Raw genomic sequence first — 24,464 nt, forward strand, 5'->3', positions numbered from 1 at the left:
AATAGGAACCTAGTAGTTATATGATGTGTGAAAGATCAGCTATTAACAAACTCTCATGTATTTGATTAACGTTTTATATATGCTAGTGTCATGTATTTATACTTCACATTAAATTTTTATTATGCGGATGGCTAGAACCTAAAAAGATTTCTGATGGATGTATATTAGTTTAAATTGCTGATAGATAATCAGAAATTACAAATTATTTAACCATAATAATATTGGTGAATGCTTTGTTACACTACAGTGTTATCTAATGTAACTTAGATATGATATATAAGATATATCTAAAAATAAATATATTTTTTATGATTTCTAGGAATAGTTATTGTAATTAACATTTTAAAATTAGCTCTAGAGTTCTTTGAGAGGAGAAACTTCATTTAAATTTTTAAAAAAATTTTTTTACAGCAACGTATAATTTACATAGGCTAAAAAATACAACTTTAAAGTATATAGCTTAATGACATTTTACATATAAATACACTTACTGTGATCACTGCCAAAAGAAAGAACATATCCATCACTCCAAAAAGTTATTTTTGTCCCTTTCTAATTGTAACCACCTCTTCTCCATCCCTGAAAAACCATTATTCTGACTTTTCTTTCCCTAGACTAGTTTTGATTGTTCCTAAACTTTATTTAAATGCAGTCATGCAGCATGGGCTTGTTTGTATCTCACTTCTTTTGCTCATCCATTTTGGGAGTGTATCAGTAGCTTGTTTTTTTATTTCATTTTTTTAATTGCTGAAAGTATTCCATCATATGAATAAACCGCAGTTTTATTTTATTCTGCTATTTCAGATTTTGGGGTCCTCCCCCGTTATAGCTTTTATAAATAAAGCTGTAGTGAACATTCTTGCGTGTAGCAGGTACTATGATCTGAATGTTTGTGCCCCTTAAAATTCATACTGAAACCTAACCTCTGTACCAAGATGATAGTATGAAGGGTCTTTGGGAGATAATTAGGTCACAAGGGCATAACCCTCATTCTAGGGTTAGTGCTTTTAGAAAAGAGTGTTAGGAAAGGTTTTTCACCACCTTCCACCCTGTGAGGACACAGAAAGAAGTCGGCAGTGTGCAGCCCAGAAGAGGGCCTCACCAAAGCCCGGCTGCGCTGGCAGCCTGACTTGAACCCCCAGCATTCACAAGTCCAGTATGTTTCTACTGTCCAAAAGCCACACGGTCTGGTGTTTTGTTATAGAAACCCAAACAGACTAAGACAGTGCAGTCTTTTATTCAGCCATTCTTCTGTTGGTAGGTATTAAGTTTGTTTCCAGTTTTTAGCCTCTAAATAGTTTTTACTAGACAACCTTGTACGTATTCTAAATTTTTTACTTTGAGGGAATAGAATCTCAAGAGTGTGATTGCTAGATCAAAGGGTAATGTGATTTTTAAACTGGTTATTTAGTTTTTGTATTTAATTTACTTATATCCAGCTTGCTTCTCTGAAAGGCTGTTAATAGTTCACAGTTCCACCAGCAATGTAGGGAGATACCTCTTACCCCTTATCCCGAACAGTATTAATTATCACTTTAATTTATCTTTAGTTTGCAGTTCCCTACCAGAAAATTTGAGTGATTTGCTCTTCTAGTTATTATCTCTTTATATTCTTTGTATATTTTCTGTTAAGTTTTTTTAAGATGTCAGTTTCTAAGTACTTTCTATATATTTTGTATATTCTTTCTATCTTCATTATAAGTATCTTTCTAGAAATTTAATTTTACATTGACTTTATTTATGGTTTCACGCCACATAAAACGTTTTCAGTTTTTATGTAGAAAATTGCATCTTGGTTAAGGTCTCTCCTACTTCTAGATTTTGTAAATGTACTTTCCAAGATTTCCTTGCGAGATTTTTATTGTATGTGTTATATTTTTATGTCTTTAATCCATCTGGGACTTATTTTTGTACATGGCATATGATAGCAGTACAATTTTACTTTCTCCCAGATGGATAACCGGTTGTGCTATTTTCTACTGAGTAGAACTACCATCTTTGTTACATCTTAAATTCTCATATATGTTAGGATTGATTTCTAACTTGTTCTGTTTATTGATGTTTCTGTATTCCTGTGCCAATACTGTTTTCGTTAAAGAAGCTTTAAGTTATGTTATAGTATCTGGTAAAGCAAATCTTTTTTTCCACTGTTTCCTATTTCATTTTTCTAGTACTCTTTTTTTTTTTTTTAGTATTTTTCTTTTTCTAGTATTCTAGTCTTGTATATTTAATCTTCCATATAAAGCTTAGTCATTTTCTCCGATCTCACCATCACCCTATATGGTTATTTAGGGTTTCTAATTTGAATTACATTTACTTTATTATTAATCTAGGTTATAAATTACATTGTTATAGTATCTTTACATCTGAGAATATGGTATGTCTTTCCACTTGTCCAGATCTTATTTTATGTCTGTTAAAGACTTCAGAGTTGCCTTCATGTATGTCTTGTTCTCTTTTGTTAAATTTATTCCTAAGAATTATCTTAGGGTTAATACGGTATTTTCTGTAGCAAATGGAACTTTTTTTTTCTTACTTCCATTTCTGGGTAGCTAATTGCTACAATAGAGAACAGATTCTAATTTTTAAAAAATTCTGTTATCTACCTCTTGATATTTTGATCAATCTTCCTAGTTTTCTACTAGCATCTTTTGAGATTTTTTTAGGTGTATTATACTATCAGCAACAAAAACAGTTTGACTTCCTTTTTCACTGTTTATGAACGCTACTAAATTTTCTTGGTTTTGTTTTTGCATTTGATAGAAGTGTTATGACAATGTTAAATGATAGTGCTGATAACTAACGTTCCTATCAAGTTCCTGATTTTAATTAAAATGGTTTTAGTTTGTTAAAACTTTTGGAAAGCATGCTATTCAGTTTTTCTTTTTTTTGGTAAATACTTTTTATGTTATTTAAATGATTTTATTCTATTCTGGCTTTGATTTTTTTTATTTTGGATGTCTGCTGAAATTTTATGAAGCGCTTATTCAGAACTTAATATGATTTTCTTTAATTTGTTGTTGGAGTAGATAGGTAATCTGTCAACATAGTGTAGATGTCTTGATATTGAACTACCCTTGGCTTCATGAAATAAATTTCTAGAGACCAAATACTCCTAGATTCTTTGTTTTCTGTTCTTTCGTATGTTTGAACAAGGGTTCCTCAACATTGGTCTCCATGCAGAACCTGTCAGGTGCAGGGGGAAGAAACCCTAATAAATAATCCAGAGGGACTTCCATGGCCTCTCTTACTCCCACTTGTAAGACCTATAGCTCTTTGGGTCTGGTAAGTTAAATAAATTGGAGTTGAGAATGAAAGGAAAAGAGGGCACTTTCTGGTCTCCAATTTCCAGAATTATCCTCTGGTCCTTTCTTTTGATTATTTTTCACCTTTTATGTCAATGACTCTTTCTGTTTCTTTTATTTACTTTGCTTAGTACCAAAAATTTACATCAGAACTGCTTCCTTAATAGATGCTTTTAATAATAAGAGAAAAATGAAATAGCCACGTATGTTTCTTATGTTTCTCTCTCTTTCCCTCCAGTCAGCCTGTGTTTTCTAAAACCTGTTTGCATTGTTTTCTCTAGTGATTTTAGTGGTACACTTCAGCGTTGTTAGTCTTTTGCCGCAGATTTCAAGCTTTTATCCAGAACCAAGACTATTATTAGCATGCCCATATTACCAGTATTTACATTTCTGATTGTCTAAGGGAAGCCCTGGAGGCCCAGCCACATTTTACCAGTCTGGAAAAATAATTTAAATATTTAATTATACTTTAATTATTATGCAGATTGTTTTGTTTTTAATTAAAAACCTCTTCCTGGTGGATTTAGTAATAGTCAAGGATTTAATAATACTTAATCATAAGAACCTCCTGTGGATACCAAACTAAAACGGGATCAAGTTAGCAAAAAGAGCACTGGCCATGAAATTAGGATGTCTGAATACTAGTTTAAGCTCTGCCTCTAGCTTATGTGAACTCAAATGAGGTTCTGCACCTGTTAACATTCATTTTCTCTTCTCTGAAATGAGGTTGCTGAAGGAAATGCTGATCTTCCTTTAAGCTTTAACATTCAGGAAAATGAGATGGTGTGTTTGAGTCCTGCACCCCAGAATAGCCCATGATTCCACTGTTTCACAACTCAGTTCTCTTGCTATATGATTCTGTAGGAAAATAGGTTGTCAGTGAACTTTTAGAACGTTATCATCTGCTCCCATATAGCAGGTGCCATAGTGGGTCTTTTGTAGGCTAAATGTTTGTGTCTCCCCCAAAGGCATATGTCGAAATCCTAACCACACAATGTGACGGTGTTTGGAATTGGGGCCTTTGAGAAGAAATTAGGTCAAGAGGGTGGAGCCCTCATGAATGTGATTAATATCCTTATACAAAAGACCCTAGAAAGTTCCCTTGTCCCTTCTACCACGTGAAGACACAGCAGAAGATGGCTGTGGTTCTCACCAGACACTGAATCTGCCAGTGCCTTGATCTTGGACTTCCAAGTCTCCAGAACTGTGAGAAATAAATTTCTGTTGTTTGTAAGCAGTTCTGTCTATGGTATTTTTGTTACAGCATCCTGAATGGACTAAGACAAGGTGCTTTCAAATTGTTATTTGTGAAAATAATTTTAAGTCCCCATATCCCTTCTTTGTAAATTCATGTACCCTCCCCTCTCATAAGTTTCGGTAAGTTCTATCTGTCCAAGCAGTTTTCAAGACTGAAACATACCAGGTTTGGTCATTTTAAAACTGCCGATATTTGGCAGTGTTTGATCTACAAGCAGGCAGTTTCATATGCACCAGTGTAATAATTATAGGTGAGTTAAACTGTTATCCTACTACGGTTTTACTTGAAAGGTCTTCCCATATAAAAGCAGAATTTCCTGTTGTTTTTTTTTGAGGCATTTGTTACTTAGTCAATCAGAAATACCTTTGAAAGCCTGCTTTGTGCCAGCCCTGTGTTAGGTCTCATGGATATGCCCATGAATAAAATATACCTTTTCACTGGTTTGGAGTCTGCAGTCTCATGAGGGAAATGGGCAGTTAACTAACCAATTGCAGTAAGGTTGCATGAGGGTTATTGAAGAGAAAACAATTACAGTTGTGTGTGTACAGCAGATGACAAGACGGACTTCTCATCTAAGGGTCCAAAAAGTTCTCTTGTTCAGAAATTATCCAGGGAGGGGGATTTGAGGGGTAGTATGGAGGGGCTGCATGGCATATATGGTGGTAAAAGTCAGAGGGGAAAGCACATTCTCAAGGGTGAAAAAGAGCTTGGCAAGTTCACAGAGTATGAAAGTAGGTAAAGCCAGAGAAGGTAGCTAGGCGCCAGATCTTAGAAAACTGAAATTAGGCATATTTAAGATTACAGGTAATAGAAAGTCACTGAAGCATTTTAAGCAAGCAAATCATATATTCAGGTTTGGAAGGCAGTATGCAAAGTAGTTTAGCGTGTCCATCTTAAAGGCAAACTGTCTTGATTCAGATCCTAGTTCTTCTGTATTCAAGCCTTTGACATCGGGCAGTTTAGCATTAAATTTGTTTCCTTACCTGTAAAATAAGATAATAATAGTACCTTATTTGTAGAATTGTTAGAATTAACTTAGATGATGCGTGAATGTAGTACAATTCACAGCCCCTAGTAAGTATAAATTATCACTTAGTTATTGTTTGTATTATTATTGAGTTAGGATAGAGTAAGATTAATTGCAGGAAAACTTGTTAGTAATTCAGGCAAGAGATAATTGTGGTTTGGCCTGTAGTGGTAGCAGAAGGATAGAGAAAGTGATACTACTTGAGAGAAATTTCAGAGGTAGAATCCTTGACACTTGGTTGAATGAATGTGCAAGGTAAGGGAGAAGGAGGAATAAAAGACGAGTCAAAGTACCTTAAAGTGGCTTTGGAATGACGTTGACATAAATACCACCCACATCAGCTGCACTAAAATAATATGTTAAACAAATCAACATTTAAAGCTCTTTTTTCCTAGATCATAAGTGATAGATAAGCCAAGAAGTGACTGTTAGGAATTTGAGGAACCAAGATTGATGCTTTGTCATCTGTGCTAGATAAACTGCTGAATAGGGTGGGAGAAGAATAAATATAATTTGAACAGTCTTGTCCCTTTTTCTTGTTTCATGTTTCCTTTTTCTTTCTGCCATTTTTCCTTTTAAGCTCTGTGATTTGGTTATTTTAACTTTTTAGTATTAGGTTGAGCCATATAGAAGTTGCCATTTTTGTAGATCTGAAAACATTTAACCAGAAATGAAATGGTTAAATATTAACAATTTCATATGGTTCATTTAGTTACAATCTCATTCTGTAAAAAATTTTAGCTGGGTCTCTAAGGGTCCATTTTGAGTTAAATTGAAAGAATAGTTCCAAGACTGAAGGTAGTTCAATGATGGTGTAAGGACAAGCTGAGCCCCATGAAGTAGATGACTTAAACCTGGCACCATCTATTCAGTATGGCTCTGAGACGTCATCTTGCAGCCAGGTTTTTTTATTAGCTTTACCAAAAGGAACATGTAATGTATTATTTTGGCTATTTTTTTTAAACTTATTATGAAAATAGAACATAGAAATTAGGAAATTTACAAAACATAAAAAAACCATAAAGAGGAAAATAAAAAATCACTTGTAATCCCACCATCCAGTGAAAAGTAGAATTGATTTTCAATGTATTTTCTTCCAGTCATACATACAGAAATACAGTCTATTTTATAAAAGTGAACAAACACCTATGAGACTACATTATTTTAAAAAGGCAATGTAAATATAGATTTTTGTGAGGGCATGGATTTATTGCCCCCCGCATATTATTAATAATTTATCTCCTCTGAAGAAAATGTTTTCCTTTAATCCAAAACATTTGACTCTTGACTGATTTTTTTAAAGTTTCTAATGTGAATATTTTGATTATAGCTCCAAGAGTGGTTTTACTAAAATAGAAACAAAATTGAAAGAGCTATTATTATACTAATGGTAATGTAATGGCTTGTGGTTTCATTGCATTTTTGTTACATTTTGAATTCTTTAAAGTTATCAGTTAATAATCTCAGTAATACATGAGAAACCTGAGATGCAGAGAGAATAAGTTACACACAAATTTACAAGTAGTTAGAAAAGCATGGACCCTTGACTTTGGTGAATGCTTTTTTCATTTATTGAAGTAGCAGCTCTCAGAAACCATACTTTTTTTCATTGAATATTCATTAAGCACTCAAAATATAGGAGTTCAAAATTAAAGTCTATGGCAAATGTATAGAATAGTGAATAACCTGGAGGGCAAGGTATTTGGGGACGTGGAATAGTGAGATCAGATTGGAAAGGCAGCCATTAACTCTTCTTGAATAATGGAGTTCATAATGACCATAATTAAGCATGTGTTGTTGGATGTTTAATCAGGCAGAAATAAGTAAATTAGAAAAATGAACAGAACTAGAAGTCCAGACAATATTTGGTGATGGCCTAAGGTATGATATTAAAAATTGAAAGGAGGAAATGAATTTGAGAGCCATTATAGAAATAGATTCCCAGGATGTGGTGACTAAGAACAGTATATTAAGGGAGAGAGTAGTTAAAGATGTTTCCTAAGTTTCATACCTGAGTGCCTCGGGAAATGTTGGGAAAAAATGAAATAGGCTTATTTGGTGAGGAAAATGTATTTATCTTTGGACATGCTGTGGTTGAAGTCTCTACAGGACATCCAGGTGGAAGATGTGTGACTAACAGGCAAATTGTAGATGGGAAGGGGAGCTCAGGAGTGAAGCCAGGGCTGAAGACACAAGAAATTATTGGTGTAGTGGGAATAATTGGTGACGTATCATCATTCCTTCTTTTCAGGTATCTTCAGTGCCTTACATATGTACAGCCTCAGTGTATTTAAGGAATGTATCCAATTAACTGTTGTTACTGCCCTTAGAACTGGGCAGTCAGTCACCTTAAGAGAAGGCATCTTAGGATTCAGAGAAGCCCAGTCTCAGGCAACACAGTGTGATTGGTGGGAAAACACAGACTATTTAGAAAGGCTGTTTGAGTGGTATGAAAGAAAGTGAAGTTATATACCCTGTATGTGCTAAATATTGTTCAGCTTTTTGTATATACTGTCTTCTTTATTGCTCAATAACCCTATGAAATAAGGAGTACAATCCTCATTTCACACATGATGAAACTGAAGCCAAATAATATTAGAGCAAGGATTTGAGCCAGTTGGGTGTTCAGTGCCATTGGTCTTTCTGCTGTGCCTCACTTTGCCATCTTTTCCAGTAAGACCTGTCAAATATAGCTATCAAGCTTATGTTCAGTAGGGTTGTGAGTTCAATAGGGTTTGTCTTCATGTAATAAGCACAGTGCTTCAAATCTTAAAATGTAATTAATTGGATTCAGATAATGAGTGGACATTGCCTGCAATGAGAAAGCATGTGTATAAAACAAAAAATGAAAGTTGGATCACATCGTATATATCTCCATCCAGATGTGCAGACCTTCTGGAATGTTTATAAATGTCGACATTTATTTCTTTTTCTCTACTGAGTATGTGAAACTACTTAGAAGAATGAATTGATAGACCAAAGATACCTGGAAGAAAAAATTCTAAAAAATACACATTTCTAATTAACTAAAAATTGTCATTATTAACACTCCCAATTAGCTGAAAATTGTCACTCTGTGACATCACCTGAAGAGCCACAGCATAATCCCAATTTGCCTTGTGTTAAGTAGGCACAAACAAGATTGTTTATTCTGAGATACAAAGACTAGTTTGTGCCATGAAACTTCCTGCAGTTTTCAGACAGGGTGGGGTAGAAGTGGGTGCATTTACTTGTCCATCTTTTGTTTGTGTATTTGTGTACCACTTCTCAGCAAAGGGGAAGCAAGTAATGACATCTCAAAACTATAGGATAGTGTCAAATACAGAAAAATGTAATTCATCTTTTATGTGTGTGCTGTTTCTGTGGTGTTCAGAATGGGTGGGATTTTCATTATCTATTTTTTCTCTTGAAAACCTGATTTTTAAGTTTTGCTTGTTATTTTGGTCATCTTTCTTAAAATGGATTAATTCTAGTGAATCATGAGAGAAAATTAATGCTAAATATATAGTTTTCTAGCTAGAACTTCTTGTGCTGTGTTATGTTTCCCTAGTTGCCAAGCACTGTTAATACACTTTCATTCTTTAACACTGCTCTTTGTTCCTTGGGAAATGCTACAAGAAAATCGGAATTTCCTCTCACCATTACCCCTTTCACAGTGTGTTTTGATACAATTCCTGGCTGACTCTCTGTCCTGGTTGCCACCCCTTCTCCTTACTAGCAGTCTAACTTCGGCTCATATACTAAAAGGGGGATTCCGGACAGACGAGGAAACAGCTTTCAAACCCTACACTGCAGGCGTATTAAGTTATTCTCCCACTGTGCAGTCTGGAAATCGGGGAGCACTTCTCTGGCGATGCATTCTAATGAGCTGCTGAAGAAGATGCTGGAGTGTGTGCCTGCACAGGCGTTTTCTTTCCCCTCCCCCGCTTCTTCCTTTTCCCAAGCCCCCTTTTCTCCCTGTTTCCCCTCCTACTCCTTTATCCCCTCCCTCTGTGTCTCAGTTCTGCAGTAAACGGGGCTGAGGCACATTCCTGCTTTGCGAGGCTTTCTGTTAAGGATGTTCTGTGGCTTTTGTTTGGATCGCAGCATGCAGAATTACAGGTAACACTCTGAAATTAAGCTAGTCAGATCAGTGCTGTTGAAATATTTTCTAAGTCAAAATATTACATTGGAATCAATGAAGAAAATAAGTTATCTTAGCTAATTTTATTAGTGGTATAGTAAAATGTGTTTAGAAATGCTGTAAACAGATTCCTTTCCTCCCCTAATAGGCTCAAATGGAAGGAAATGGGGTTTTTTTAGATTGATCTGGCTTGCGATTGATTTTGTTCTATGTTGATCATGAAAGCTTGCTGTTGCTCTGCCTCCTCTACAGAGTAGAGACCAGTTATGTGGGGTGCTACTGAGGGTAGCCTTTGAATAATTGTACCGAGTAGGGTGGGATGAAGTGGGAGGGGTGATACCAGCCTGAGCTAGCCAGGTTCTTGATTAGGGCATTGGATGCAAAATGTAAAATGCTCTCTCCTTTTCTTCTATCAGCTGTTCAGAGGAGACTCATTACAACTCCTGCTGAAGTCCTAATCTTCCTCCCTTCTCTTCTCCCCCTACCCCCTACCCTCATTGGCCTGAAGACATTGTACCCAGAGTTTGCCTTACTCCCCTGGTGCTATGTGTATGGTAAACCTGGTACTATGGCCGCATCTGGGACTGGCCAGACAACTGCTGCTGGTTCTCCCTATTCCAAGAAGGATTTAAAGGGGAATTGCACTGCAGGCAATGCACCAGAGCAGCAGCATCGGGAGCTTGGGGACTAAGGCTCCTCTGGCATTATTACAGACACACAGAGCTGACCGCAATGACAGCAGCTGTTCCTTTGAACTGTTGGCAGCAGCCAAGCGGCAGCATGAAGTGAGAGATCACTCCTGAGCTCAAGATGAATTCTACCTTGGATGGTAATCAGAGCAGCCACCCTTTTTGCCTCTTGGCATTTGGCTTTCTGGAAACTGTCGATTTTTGCCTCTTGGAAGTATTGATCATTGTCTTTTTAACTGTGTTGATTATTTCTGGCAACATCATTGTGATTTTTGTATTTCACTGTGCACCTTTGTTGAACCACCACACTACAAGTTATTTTATTCAGACTATGGCATATGCTGACCTCTTGGTTGGGGTAAGCTGCCTAGTCCCTTCTTTATCACTCCTCCACTACCCACTTCCAGTAGAGGAGTCCTTGATTTGCCAGGTATTTGGTTTTGTAGTATCAGTTCTGAAGAGTGTCTCCATGACCTCTCTGGCCTGCATCAGCATCGATAGATACATTGCCATCACTAAACCTTTAACCTATAATACCCTGGTTACGCCCTGGAGACTACGCCTGTGTATTTTCCTGATTTGGCTATACTCCACCCTGGTTTTCTTGCCTTCCTTTTTCCACTGGGGCAAACCTGGATATCATGGAGATGTGTTTCAGTGGTGTGCGGAATCCTGGCACACCGACCCCTACTTCACCTTGTTCATCGTGATGATGTTATATGCCCCAGCAGCCCTCATTGTGTGCTTCACCTATTTCAACATCTTCCGCATCTGCCAGCAGCACACAAAGGAGATCAGCGAAAGGCAAGCCCGCTTCAGCAGCCAGAGTGGGGAAGCTGGGGAGATGCAGGCCTGTCCCGATAAGCGCTATGCCATGGTCTTGTTCCGAATTACTAGTGTATTTTACATTCTCTGGTTGCCGTACATCATCTACTTTTTGTTGGAGAGCTCCACTGGCCACAGCAACCGCTCCGCATCCTTCTTGACCACCTGGCTTGCTATTAGTAACAGTTTCTGCAACTGTGTCATTTATAGCCTTTCCAACAGCGTCTTCCAAAGGGGACTAAAGCGCCTTTCAGGGGCCATGTGTACTTCTTGTGCAAGTCAAACAATAGCTAAGGACCCTTACATGGTTAGGAGCAAAGGCCCCCTTACTGGATGCCATGTCTGAAGTGCTTCAGATATTGGGTCACTGTGTGTTTTGTGTGTGTGTGTTTCTGTTTGCTTTTTATCTCTTTGTATATCTAGTTCACTGGGAAATAAGGGACAAAATAATTTGACTCTAAGCAACAGCAAACAAATGATCCGTCCCAAACACCTTGTAAATTTACAGAAATGATTTTTTTTAATGCTTTTGAATGAGAAGAATCAGGACCATCAAGATAAATTGCTCTTGGTTCCAGTTTTCATAATGTCATGGAAATGACTTTCTCAGACTTAGAATGAATAAAGTCATATCTAACACCTCTTTCCAGCTGGCATGACTGAATCTGGGTGTGAAAAGCGTCAGCATTTGTAAAAGTCATCATCTTGTCGCTTTTCCGGTTTTTTTCCTAGCTGTTTGGGCTTCATGTGCAATTGATTTCTTTTAAAACAGGGAATATTAAAATACAGTGATGAATTAACAGGGTTTTAAAATTTTCTTTACGTAGGCCAAAGTATAACTACACTGCAGGCTTCTACACTGTCATTCAAAAGACAGATGTTGTATGTCTTATACTCAAGAGAATTCTCAATACAGTAAATAATGTGAACACTAAAACATTAATTTAAAAATTTTGAATGGAACCATGAAGCAAAAGTGCAGTCAGTTATTCAGTTTATTAAAAAAAAAAAAACTAAGCTGTTTTTTGTGCCATGCTTCACTGAGATCTAAAGAAATGTGTGTACTGAAAATAATTATGTTGCAGTATTTTTGCCCGTGCCTTTGTGTGAATTGAGAATGTTTGAATTGAGTTAGATTTCTCTTTTACAGCACAATATGTTTTGATAAGCTGAAAAATAATTAAGTGATAGGCTGATGGCTACCAGTTTTATAGTGGTGAAAATACATGAAAATGTGTCTTTAGTCTTCTCTGTTCTTTTTATCCGGAGACTTTTTTGAAATATTAGAATATCAGGAAGAAAGGTGTCATAAGCAACGGAGTCAGAAAATATACTGTACATTTAGCTAGTTCATTTTGAAATAGAAAGGGGTTAATTGTGATGTTCTCCTTATGGTTAAAAGGGATCACCTAATAAAGTAGCAACTAATTCTTTTTAAAGGCATTTTTTTTTAGTTAGTGTTAAGGAATTTGTATTTGAATGAGAGACAGAAGTTTTGATTGTCTCTCTTATTGCTGTTCTCTTTCTGGGAAAAAGATCTTTGGGATATAGTTCCTTTCCTAAACAGTATTTTTTTTTAAACCAAAGTACTAGCAAAAGCTATAGGATTTTATTACTGTTGTTTTGTAGAACTATTAATTGAGAGTGCTGTGTATTTGTATGTAGTAGTGATGTTTTGTTCCTAAAAGTGATTATATTTAGAGCAAGAGGTTTATTTTTCTAAAAAGAGAAGGATTTCCCAGCAGCTCCAAGCATGAGAGTATTTCCTCTACTTTTTTTTTTTTTTTTAACTTGTTTTAATGTTTTGGAAGTCTTCAGGGGACTTATATGATCTCTGCCTTTGGCTAGATGTTGTAATCTAAATGTGACAGTGGTGTTCAGTGAGATGGAAGATGGAAGAAAACAAAGGAAAGTGGGTTAAAGTGGATTTTTTAATCTAAGAAATGACATGGATATTTATAAAACAGGCAGATATGCTTTGGTTTTCCATTGTATTAGAAAACCTCCTGTCCCTTTTTAAAATAAAAGACAGCATTCTTGCAACTTTTAAGTTTTAGATACTGTTTTGATTTTAACCTCAAATGTATTCTACTTAAACATTTTTATTTTAAGACAATAACTGTTAATATAAACATTGAAACTTCAGATTCTGAGTTCTTCCCAAAAGCTTACTCTTTATATTTAGTGTTAGAAAATTTGATTCTAAGCTGTTTCAGAATTCAGAACTCACAGTGAAATTTATAAGTAATGTTAGCAGTGGCTTTATTAAATTGCCGTTTGAAGTGGAAAACCTTCCTGTTAGATTCTGAAAAATAGTTGTACACATTTCCCCTTTATTTATGTGGCATAGATATTAAAAAAGATAAAAATTTCCTTTTTTCCTGTATGTCAGAAAATGTAACCAGTTCAAATTTGCACAGTTTGCAGGTGAATTTTTTGTTCAGCAGGTATGGGATTTGTAAAGATTAATTTTTATAAAAAACTGATGCTAAATCAGTAGATTTTACTTTGGGAGGAACTGAGCCTTTTAAATTTTTTCCTGCAGTAGGGTTCCATCTTGTGAGAAAATAAAAAATTTTGGAAAATATTTTACGGAAATTTTATGAAAATGAGAAAATATCTGTTTAATTTTCTGGAAGTGGCTAATCAGGCTGATTTTTTAATGACTGGAAAGACCATTCTTTCAATAAGAGCTTTAATTAACAGATTTTTATATTTTTATAAAGAACCAAATTTAGATGTTTGAAGTCCTCCCCGCCACCTTAGAATCTCTACCAGTGTTTTGCCTAAAACTAAAGTAGAAGCTAAATTGTAATTTTAACAAAAAATAAAGCACCCCTCCCCAACTGATACTTGCTTAATATCAGATGTCTTCCTAGTTTATCTTGTCTTCATTGGACTGTATAAAACGCTAAGGTTTCTTCCAGGTATCAATTCTGTTCTCACATTCATTGTCTATACTGCTTTTTAATTTTTGTTTTCTTGTGTATGTGCATGCTGGGGGCAGAAAGGGTGTGCCTGGATGCAGTCATACAGTCTTCTGTGGCTGGGGGCAGTTTCTGTGTGATCGATTTGGAAAGTCTGTATTTAAGTAACCTTTTCATCCTGGCATATTTATTGCAACATTTGATGATGTTTTGTTTAAATACCAATCTGACTAGTTCAGAATGAGAAAGAAGTGTATTTTTAGAGTCAGTTACCTTGGGCTTTGGCAAGACAGCTCATTTAACTTTATATGGTATATGATTGATACCGGAGAAAGCATAAGCTTTTGGTATTTGTGTTGAAATTATTTTACAGTAAAATTTTAAAATAAGACTATACTAATTGTTACATTTGTAATTAATTGTATGTTTTAATAGTATTATTTCCATAAGGGTGTGTTTTTTCCCCTCTTAGAGCTGAAAAGCAATTACAAAAGGATGGGTGCTCCACTTTAATGAAAGAATTATCTTACACCAGAATGGATATTTGAATTTTTCATGGACCTATTGGCTTTAACTCTGAATTCCGTTTTGGAAAGGGTTTTCTTTAAGCTTTATTGCTTGATAAATTCCTTTTTGAGCCTTTATTAATGGCTTTTCCTTTTTACTTGAATAATGGTCTCAGTATTTTAAGGATTGGGAAAACTTGAATTTTTGTACTATTTGCATACATTACTGTTCACCTCTCTGAACTTGAAAATGAAACAACAGGGTTACAGGTTCCCAGACAGTAGAGTGGTTTCTGGGAGCGTTTCCTCAGCTTTTCAGGTTTGATTGAAACATCTATTTAATGACTTTGTAGGAATTTCACTATGTGTTTTTGTATCATAAAAGATTTGTGAAATAAATTATTAACAAACCAGAATTTATTGTTGTATGAGGAAATTTGGAGAAGTTTAAGGATGGCAGTGAATCATGGGATTACGAGGTTTTTTTAAGTCTTCATAAATCATTCTTTGTGTTGATTTTTGCATAATTTTTCCATTTCAGGTTGAAGAAAAACTAAGTATTTTGTATTAAATGTACATATTATTAATATGTTTTGTAGACCCAAGGAATATTCTAGATATTTATTATGGCTGTAAATGAGTCATTTGGCTTTTCTTCAAAATTTGGGTGACTAGGGCATCATAGGATTAAAATGAACTTTGAACTGAGAATTTTAAAATCTAGGTATCTGTTACTAATTAACTTGTTTTGTAAGGGCAAGTTGCTTCTCTCAGCACTTAATTTCTTCTATAAAAGATCATAATCCTTTCACTCTTCACAAGATTACTTTGAGGACTGAATTAGATAACAGATGTAAAAGTACTTTGTGACATGTGAAGTGCTTTGCAAATAAAACTGAGTACTGTTATTTGTATCTGCCATAGTTTTATATCTAAGGAAGTCATGCATAATGATGTGGTGTTTCCCTACATTAAGATCATTGAAGTTCAATGCTAGGTGACTATTCCATGCTGCTTAGCAGTCACAAATTTGAGAAGAGAGGTATGGTAAATTCTCAGTCTTCTAAAATGGCAATAAATTTAAATTCAACACAAAACTGTTTCATTTACTCCCTTTATTGTCTCCAGAGTCTCTAAAGGCAGGGACAGTGTCTCTCCGTATTTTTACCTCCCACAGCTAGCATAGGACCTGGCTCAAAGCTAAAGTTTTAGTAAGTTTTACAGAATTAATGAATGACCCTTCCTAATTATTTCTTATAGTCACTGTTATTACTTCTGGTTATTATAGAGTAATGATGTTCAAAGGGTAGTCCAGAACCTGTAAGCAAATTTACATTTGGTCAAGGCCATTCTAGAGTCTAAGTAATAAATATCTCTTTTTAGTACCAAGAGAGTAGTGTGGGAATACATGTGCGCTAAATATGCTAGATAACTTTATTCCTGGAAACTCTGTAGCCTCTGCCCAGGGAACTATAGGCGGTGCTATCAAACTGCCAGTTTCTCACAGTGTGGGTAAGATCTTGGCCCCTCCAGATAAGGCAGGCTATAAAAACCAGTCACAAGGAAAGAGGAGCAGTAGAATAGAAGAGCTTGGTGACTTTTCTAACTCTTTGGTTTTGCTTTTTCCCTTCAGTCTTTACCACTTTTCTAGTTCTATCTTTCATTCCTTTTCTTAACATGCTGTTTATTGGTCGTATTTATATTCAGAGAGAAATGCTTCAAATAATACTGCTATAGGGTATGGAAAATTGTATTATGCAGTAACTGTCTTTTAGGGAAAGTTTAAGAAGCAATCAAGCATTTAATGTAGCAAGGTCTGCTAGTTGCCAGACAGTATAGCTAGCTGGCCTCAGGGATATAAAGAAGGATCACATGATTCCTTTCTTGTAGAACTTAATAGTTTTTAGATACTTCATATGGAAAAATTCTGTGATCTTTCAAAAAGCTTTACAGGAATTTACCAAGACCTCCTGGTGGGAAAGTTGGAACACCATGAGTCTGTTTCTGAGAATGAGTGCACATGATGCCAGTATATAAAATCAAAATGGCCCTTTATTAGTTTAAAATAAATCATTGCTGGCAATAGCAAGCAGTCTTCTTCTATTGGTAGATCTTCATGGGAAGCCAAATCGTATTCAGAATGTTTCCAGTCAGGTGATGAGAATGAAACATTAAATTTTTGAATATTGGATCATGTGTAGCAAAAGGAGATGGGGAGGGGCATTTGAGTTGTAAAAGGCCATAGGGATCATTTGGCCTGATTCTCTCTTTTTACAGACAAGAAACCAGTCCAGTGGCCACACATCTATTTATGCTAATACCCAGACTCCCTACTTCCTAATTCATTGCCCTTTATTATTATATCATGTTGCTTTTGCAGAAGAGTTGGAGTTTGGCTTCACTCAGCCAAGTACTGAATAACATTTAAATAGACTGAAGTGGGGTGCTGTGTATGTGTGCTTGTGTGTATAATCTTAGGTGTAGAAAGCATTATGGGCAACAAAATAAATGTTAACTGAAGCTTCTTGTGTTTCAGGAGAATTTTTTAAACTGCCTTATTTAATCCATCCAACATTGTATGAGCTAATGACTCTTACTAACCTCATTACGTAAATGAGAATACTGAGATTTAGACTTGCCAGAGTTGAACAGTTAATAAATAGAAGATCTGGGATTCAAACCCAGGTCTTTATGGCTCATTTATTTCTCACAGAAACCTTTCAGGTAGTTATTTTTTTGTATCTCTATTTTACAGGTGAAGAAATTTAGGCTTTGAGAGTTTAAGAAACTTTTATCAATGTATTAGCTGACTCCCAGACTTGAAAAACATGTGGCAGATTTTCTACTAAATACACCAGGTTGAATATACATGTTCATTTCTCTTAACTTTGCTATAAAGTACAGCGAAAGTATAATACATATGGACAAAGAGAAGTGCAGAAATGATGGCAGATGAATAAAGCCAACAAAATTCTGGAATATAGAAACCCGTGGACAAGTGGTAACTGACTCAGCAGAACTGAATTCTGAAGTCAAGTGAGGGAGGGACAAAAAGAAGCAAGCTGATCTGCCCATAAAACCCAGTAAATATCTAGGAATTGGATTCCTGAGATGCCTCTACAGGTGGGGAGTATTATGAAGCTGAAAACTGAAGAATTGTTAGTTTATAGAAGGAACATTTAGATACCCATACCCCTACTCTCCACTCCACACCACCTTAAATCCACATCCCAAACTGGCTCTAGCAGGCAGCTGGTTTTTCATCATCCCAGCAGAAGATTGGAGACTTACTCTTTGGAGGTTGAACCACAGACATTCTGGATGCCAGGCATAGCTGGGGATAGAACTAGGATACCTTGTTGAAAACATGAGTGTCAAGAGAAAGTCGCTTATTTAATAATGTCTCCCTTTTCCCACTACAGCAGATACTGAAAAGCATCTTCTTTGACATCATGGGAAGGATTCCATGAAAACAAATGTGTGTGTATATGTATGATATAATGAGTATGTGTATACTGGTATACAAGTATGTATAAGACCTGGCATTATGAGATCACAAGAGAAATGCAAATTACTGTGTGATATTCATAGGTAAGGAGGTGTGTGTTAGATTTCCTTAGAAGGTAGTATATGTGATGTAGTAGACTCTAGGTAGAGTAAGATTTCTATGCTTTTATTCCCCACCCCCCGCACTTGAATGAGATTGGCATAAAGTATCCAACAGGGCAGGATTAAAGGAACCCAAAGGATCAATAGACAGAAGACCCTAATAAAATGGCCTACAGTTACCAAACAACATATGACAAGAGAAAGCCTTTAGCAAGGAAAAAACACATCTTTATGTTAAATTACCACGATTGTAGTCACTTAATGAAATATTTATTGGCTTATTATGAAAAGATTGCATTGCCTTTGAACAAAATACGAAGGATTCTTTTCAGAGTAAAACTTTATATTATGTCTCTCAGCTTTCAACAAATATTTGTTGAACTGAATTAATAAGACAGTATTTTAGAGAGAAAACAAAAGTTAAGCATTAAACAGCATAATTTGTTTTTGAAATTTCTTCCAGAAAGACTGGGGAAACCCCCAGTGTCAGAGCCATTTATTTATAGCTAGACCAAAAAAATCCGTTTGTGGGTCTCTGTCTTCATTGGCCCCTGGGGAGGAGAATCTGACTTTAAAAGGCTTTTTCATTTTTAAAAATTCTCCCTCTTCATGGCATTAAAAACATTCCTATTTAGATTATGTTAACATCATATATTGTTAACATCACTGTACTAAGAATGTATGTGTAACCTACAGAGCACTGGAAATAAAGTTAAAAGATCCTGGTTCTGACAATTTACTAGGTAATTTAATCTGTCTGAACATCAGAAGGATACTTATCTTTAAGTGAAGAATGACACCAACATTATAGAAGTCAGTTCAAGATCAGATGCGTGTTACATTAATGTAAAATTCTTTACATTATTACTATAATTACTTTATACTCTTGGATCACTTTTTTTCTGAGATAAAGAGGAAAGTAGTGAAAAGAGCATGGATTTTGGAATTTCTGGCCCCTGTTTTTGTACTGTATAAAATGGGATTAATCACCTTGTTGGAACTATTGTGAAAATTAAATACTGTCACATCTTAAGTGTATAGAATTGTTCATGGTGGCATCATAGAAGCTCAGTAAAAGATTGTTACTGTTATTTCTTTGTTATATTTTGGAGTTTCTTGGGAGTCAGAATCTCCCAGTGACTTTCAGGACCTGCTGCAAATCAGCATATAGCCTCAGAGGAAAGGCCCTGGGTGAATGTGGAGGGGCTTGGTGAGCCTCCTCTCAGGGTTCATAAACCCCTCAAGTTCTGTCTTGATGGTTTGCTTCATCAAAATACTGATGTGTTATATATTTTTTCCTGCTTTTATAGCATGTTCTGCAGGAGAATTAGTCGTATATAATTCTCGGACATTCAGATACATGTATTTAGATGTACTTTATCAAGGAACAAGTCTTTAGGGTTTACATTAAGATAGGTTAGAAATTGAAAGGAAATTTGGGACTGAAGTGGTAAAGAGGTATCACTTTAATTGAACTTTAAAAATGAGTTGTATTAGGGAAAAAATTAAACTATGACAAAGGGTGTATTAAGTTTCAAAGGCCTGAATGAAGAGGGGCTACTTACATACTTATTATTATTACATATTATAATACATAGTGATTAAAATTATATGCTTGAGAGGCAGGCAGACCTGGGTCTGAATCCCAGATCTGACACTTATTAGTTGTGAGACCTAGGACAAGGTACACAATCCCTCTTAGTAATAGCACTATCTCATACAAGTATTTTAAGGATTAACAAGCTAATGTGTGTAAAGCTCTTAGCACAGTGCTTGGCCTGCAGTAAGCTTTCAGTACATGTTGGCAGGAGCTGTTAGCTTCCATGTGAGTAGGGCGCCTTGGATAAACCAGAAGTTTCAAACTGAGGTGTAATGGAGTATGGTCAGAAAAATAGATTGGGGCTATCTGGTCTGGAATAAATGGCCAAGAGATTTGACTCTAGTTAGAAACTAGAGATGGACTTAAGGTTTTTGAGTAGGTGAATAACATAAATATAGGATTCTAAAGTGACAGTGCTAGAAGATCCCTTAGAGGTCATGATCTAGACTCTTTTTTTCTGAAATGGGGAAAGGGAGACCAAGAGTAGTGACAAAGTAAATTAGCTGCAGAACTGGGTCAGGAACCCAGTCTTAGACCTCCCTTAGACTCAGCCATGACACCAAAGTAAGTCCAAAGGATTGTTCGACTTTGGTCAAGTGCTTAGAAGATGGGAGTTTCCAGCAGCTTTGGAAAAAAGGGAAGAAGTGTTCAGATTTTGACACGTATTAAATAAAAAGTTTTAAAAATAGTCTTTCCATTGGTACTTTCAACCAAATTAAGATTTGAAAAGTCTTACTTGGTTAGAAAGTTTTTTTCGTCACTGGCAGTCACCTCAGAAATGTTTGTTAGGGAAAGTGAAAATATATGAAATGCATAGTTCTAGAATGCATTCATTGATACTTATATTATTTGCACTGCTAGTGAGATTGGAGGGTGAAACTTCTGCTTAATTAAATTGAAGATCATTGCTTATCCAGAACCTTTTAAAGTTGCTGTTTCCCAGGAATTTTAAATAGAAAAATATAAAAAGAATTTAATTCTGAGAGCTCTTACTACCTATGTGATAAGCATTACTCTATAAATACTAATAGACCTTGGTTGGTATTATACCTATATGCTGTTAAATTTTAGGTTAGTAGAAAAAAGACTAATTATAGCTTTATATTTTAATGATGAACTAAGATAGCTTTTAAACCATTAGATAATTTTCTTGATAATTGTTTCTTAAGATTAGCTCTTTAGTAGGAAAATTAAAATCTTAAACATGATTTTTCTTATATATTGGGGCTCAAGGAAATACCATTTTTACCTGAAATAAAATAATAAAATATATGTAATTAAAATAAACATTGAAACCCAGATCATATACCTATAAACTATGAATATGTATGTGAATGCAGACTTCGTACAGAATTCTAAATGAGTTCAGCAATTCACTGAGGAACAGGTTTGTGATTAGTATCATTCAAACACAGCTTCTCATATCATTTTTTTAACTATAAGAGCAAGGAACTCTATTACAGAGTTGTAAATTCATTTTACTATTTCTAGCCATTTTACAGCTGCTATATATTTTTGTTACTCAGGCACACTTAAATCTCTGACTTAAGGCTTGTTATTTTCAGAACAAACTAGCTTTTTAAAGTAAAGCTGAGTGTTAGCATTATGAAACATTCGTAAACATTTTCTTAGAAATCATAATTTGATTTGGCTATATAAAAAAAGAGCTTGAGAGATGGGTCTTGATTTTGTGTGTGTGTGAGGTGTGTATGAGTGTGAATGATTTTGAGATATTATTCTTTAGCAAATAATGCCTTATAAAATCTTTAAGCAAATAATATGAGTCAAACAATACAGTCTGTATTGAGATGTAGTACGAGTGCATTTGATATGCAGTTTTGCTTGGTAGTGTAAATAATACAGTTGAAATAAGTATTTGGAATTCATCAGTGTTATCAGAGACATGTATTTGAAATATGACTCTGTATATTTGGAAGTCATCGCAGTTACCAGAGACATATGTTTGGAATAAGACTTAGTGTATAATAATTTTGTATCTTCTGATTTAACTGACTCATAAATTACCTCTTCATTGCCTTTTTGATCAAAATGACGCTTTCATGTTAACTTTTGTCAGGTAGAAGTTTTTAAGTATTTCCTGCTGCTTGGGCCTCTCCATGCTGGATTACTGTGAAGGAGAATCAACAATAGCAAAGCAGGAAAAAAGTGACAGTGCAGTTAGCATTTGTGCCTTATCTATACATGATTTGGGACAGTTTTGCCAAACATTGAATAATTTTCCTGTGGGAAACTTGAGCCCTAAAAGGAAATGAACATAGCTAAAAGGCTGCATATCACATGGGACTTAAGATTTATTTTTAGAATGGCACTATAATGCCATATTTGGATTGAAACAATGTGATAGCAGTACATTATTTTATTTAAAAGCTGTGTTTTCTGAAGAAGTCACCTAATTTTCTATTACTTTCGAGATACAGATTTAACATAATAAATACATAACCATTCAGCTGATAAGTGTGCTAAAGTATTTTAAAGTTAAAGGCACTTACTTGGCAGACATTTCTGGAGCCTGCTTCTGGAGTCTGCTTTCTGCAATAAAGATTTCTTTGGCAGTTCATTGATGATAGTACATAGCTATCTTTTTGTTGCGCTTGTTTGGGTTAAGTTGTTCTCTTACTGGAAGGGGAAAAGGAGTAAAGAAGGATTAGTAGCACTGGGTGTTGGTACAGGTATTTGATTGTCTTGAAATGGAAGAGCTCTTTACTGAATGAGTCAGTGATAACAGAAACCAAAGTGGATTTTTGCCTCTGAGAAATGATTTTCTTAAAAAAAAAAAGATAATCAGCAAGGTATTTCATACCGAGCTTTACAGTGTTTAGCATGGTTCATAGGTTTTTTTTTTTTTAAGTCATTGCACCATTTTATGTTTTGTGTCAGTTTTTCTGCTGCCTGATTTATCTTCTTTATAATTTCATTTGGTTAAAGTAAGTTGTTATGTTCGTAGTATACAATGAACTGAGTACTATCTAAAATTGCACATCCCTCACAGTTCACTAAATTTCAAACACGGGAAAATCTTCCAAATACACATTTTGTCCTTTGGCCCCTCTCCCAAGTTGGAAATAAGCCAGGATCATAAATATCAAATCTGATGGGAAAGAGCTATCACTGATGTATAGGGCCTTATGCTACCTGCTTTCCATGCAGTGTTTGATTTGCTTCTCATAAACTCTGCAGGGCAGTGACCATTGCATTAATTTTTACAGATAGGGATATTAAGCCTCAGACTAGTTAAGTGACTTGTCCAAGATCACACATTTAGCAAGAGGGAGGGACAGTTTTCAGAGACAGAGCTGCCTGACCCTATAGTTAGTTCTGTCTGTTACATTATGTGGCCTAGGTAAAGCACTTAAAATCTGTCGTCTTAGTTTTTTGTTAAATGTCCCGTTCCAGTCTTCACATAGTTGTGGCCAGATTCTGAAAAGCCTTCAATTACCTCTATGTTTATGGAAATCTAGTTACAGTTTGTTCTGTGTTTGATGTGTTTGGAATGGAAATTTAAAAACATTAATTACTGAATACCTATAAATTTTATTTCACTTATTTAAATATGTTAAAGATCAATTTCTTACGTCTTTTTGGTTGAGCTTTTAAAGTCTTTATTGAGTGTTATTCAGTGACAGTTTTACTAGAATTATGATTTTTGTCTCTAAGAGCAAATCACCAGAATAAATACACAAGGCAATATCTACCCACAAATCTGGTTTCCAGTAAAATTTGTGCTATTGCATTGGTGTGAAATAACAGCCCTTCAAGTTGAAAGAAAACTAACTTGAAGATCAGTGGTGCTAGTCACATAGGAACAAGTAAAACTATGTTTGCATAGGTACATGTTTTTATGTTCTTAAAATCTGAATTTAAGATAAAGATGTTTTTGCATTGTCAGTGTTAAGTGACCCCTTTAATCAGATACTTATTTCTAGAATTCTTGTTGTTTGAACTATGAAATGGAATTGAAAGGCTTTGTTTGTACCTCATATTACTAAGGTTTTGAAGTACCTTACTTAAAATATTTATAATTCAACAAAGTAGGAAAATGTAAATAAGAAAGTGTTTTAGAAAGTGGAGGTAGAACAGTAAGATAATACAGAGATGATAATATAGCCATGACATCCTCTGTTAAGATTGGGCCGCAAATTTGATTCTGAGGATCCTTGAGGCCAAAATGAAAATGGACATTTAGTCATTGTCCATGGGAGAAAAAATATCTGTATTTCTTTAGGAGAAACAGAATTTCTGATAAGGATACCGAGTAATATGAGAGGAGGTGTCCTTACCATCATGGAATATAAGCTTTCTATGGCAATTTTTTTTTTTTTAACAGTGTCTCAACACGTGCCAGTAGCACAATTTCATGAAGGTGCTTCTTTGAGAGGCTGAGATACTATGGTCTAAAAACACATCTGTCTAGTGGTCAGCCCAAATCAAAAAATAAAACTGACAATATTTAAAATATTACTGAGTTTTTTAAAAAATTAAATTGATTAAGATACATGTTGGAGGCCACCTAGCATTTAGGGAAAATGTCTTGTCTTTGAATAATTTATAGAAGGGCCACATGTTGAGATTTTTTT

At 35.2% G+C, this 24,464-nt stretch overlaps 2 protein-coding genes across 6 annotated transcripts in view; both read left to right on the forward strand.

Annotated features, from left to right (window-relative positions):
* RABGAP1 (RAB GTPase activating protein 1) overlaps nt 1-24,464 on the forward strand; it is a 134,616-nt gene that overhangs the window by 62,980 nt on the left and 47,172 nt on the right. The gene's annotated exons all lie outside the window — the stretch shown is intronic.
* Nucleotides 6,970-16,436, forward strand: GPR21 (G protein-coupled receptor 21). 2 transcript variants are annotated; one of them, XM_032478389.1, is made up of 2 exons: nt 6,970-9,691; nt 10,222-16,436. In XM_032478389.1, the coding sequence occupies exon 2, from the start codon at nt 10,524-10,526 to the stop codon at nt 11,571-11,573; it is 1,050 nt and encodes a 349-aa protein (XP_032334280.1). In that variant the 5' UTR covers nt 6,970-9,691; nt 10,222-10,523; the 3' UTR covers nt 11,574-16,436. The 2 variants fall into 2 exon arrangements, with proteins under 2 accessions (XP_032334280.1, XP_006173268.1); XM_006173206.3 differs by having other exon boundaries at nt 10,130-11,868.

Source organism: Camelus ferus, chromosome 4, assembly GCF_009834535.1.
Source record: "Camelus ferus isolate YT-003-E chromosome 4, BCGSAC_Cfer_1.0, whole genome shotgun sequence".
Lineage (NCBI taxonomy): Eukaryota > Metazoa > Chordata > Mammalia > Artiodactyla > Camelidae > Camelus > Camelus ferus.

Bases quoted from the DNA above. Each gene is read 5' to 3' on its own strand.
- GPR21 (XM_032478389.1), top strand. From the start codon at position 10,524: ATGAATTCTACCTTGGATGGTAATCAGAGCAGCCACCCTTTTTGCCTC.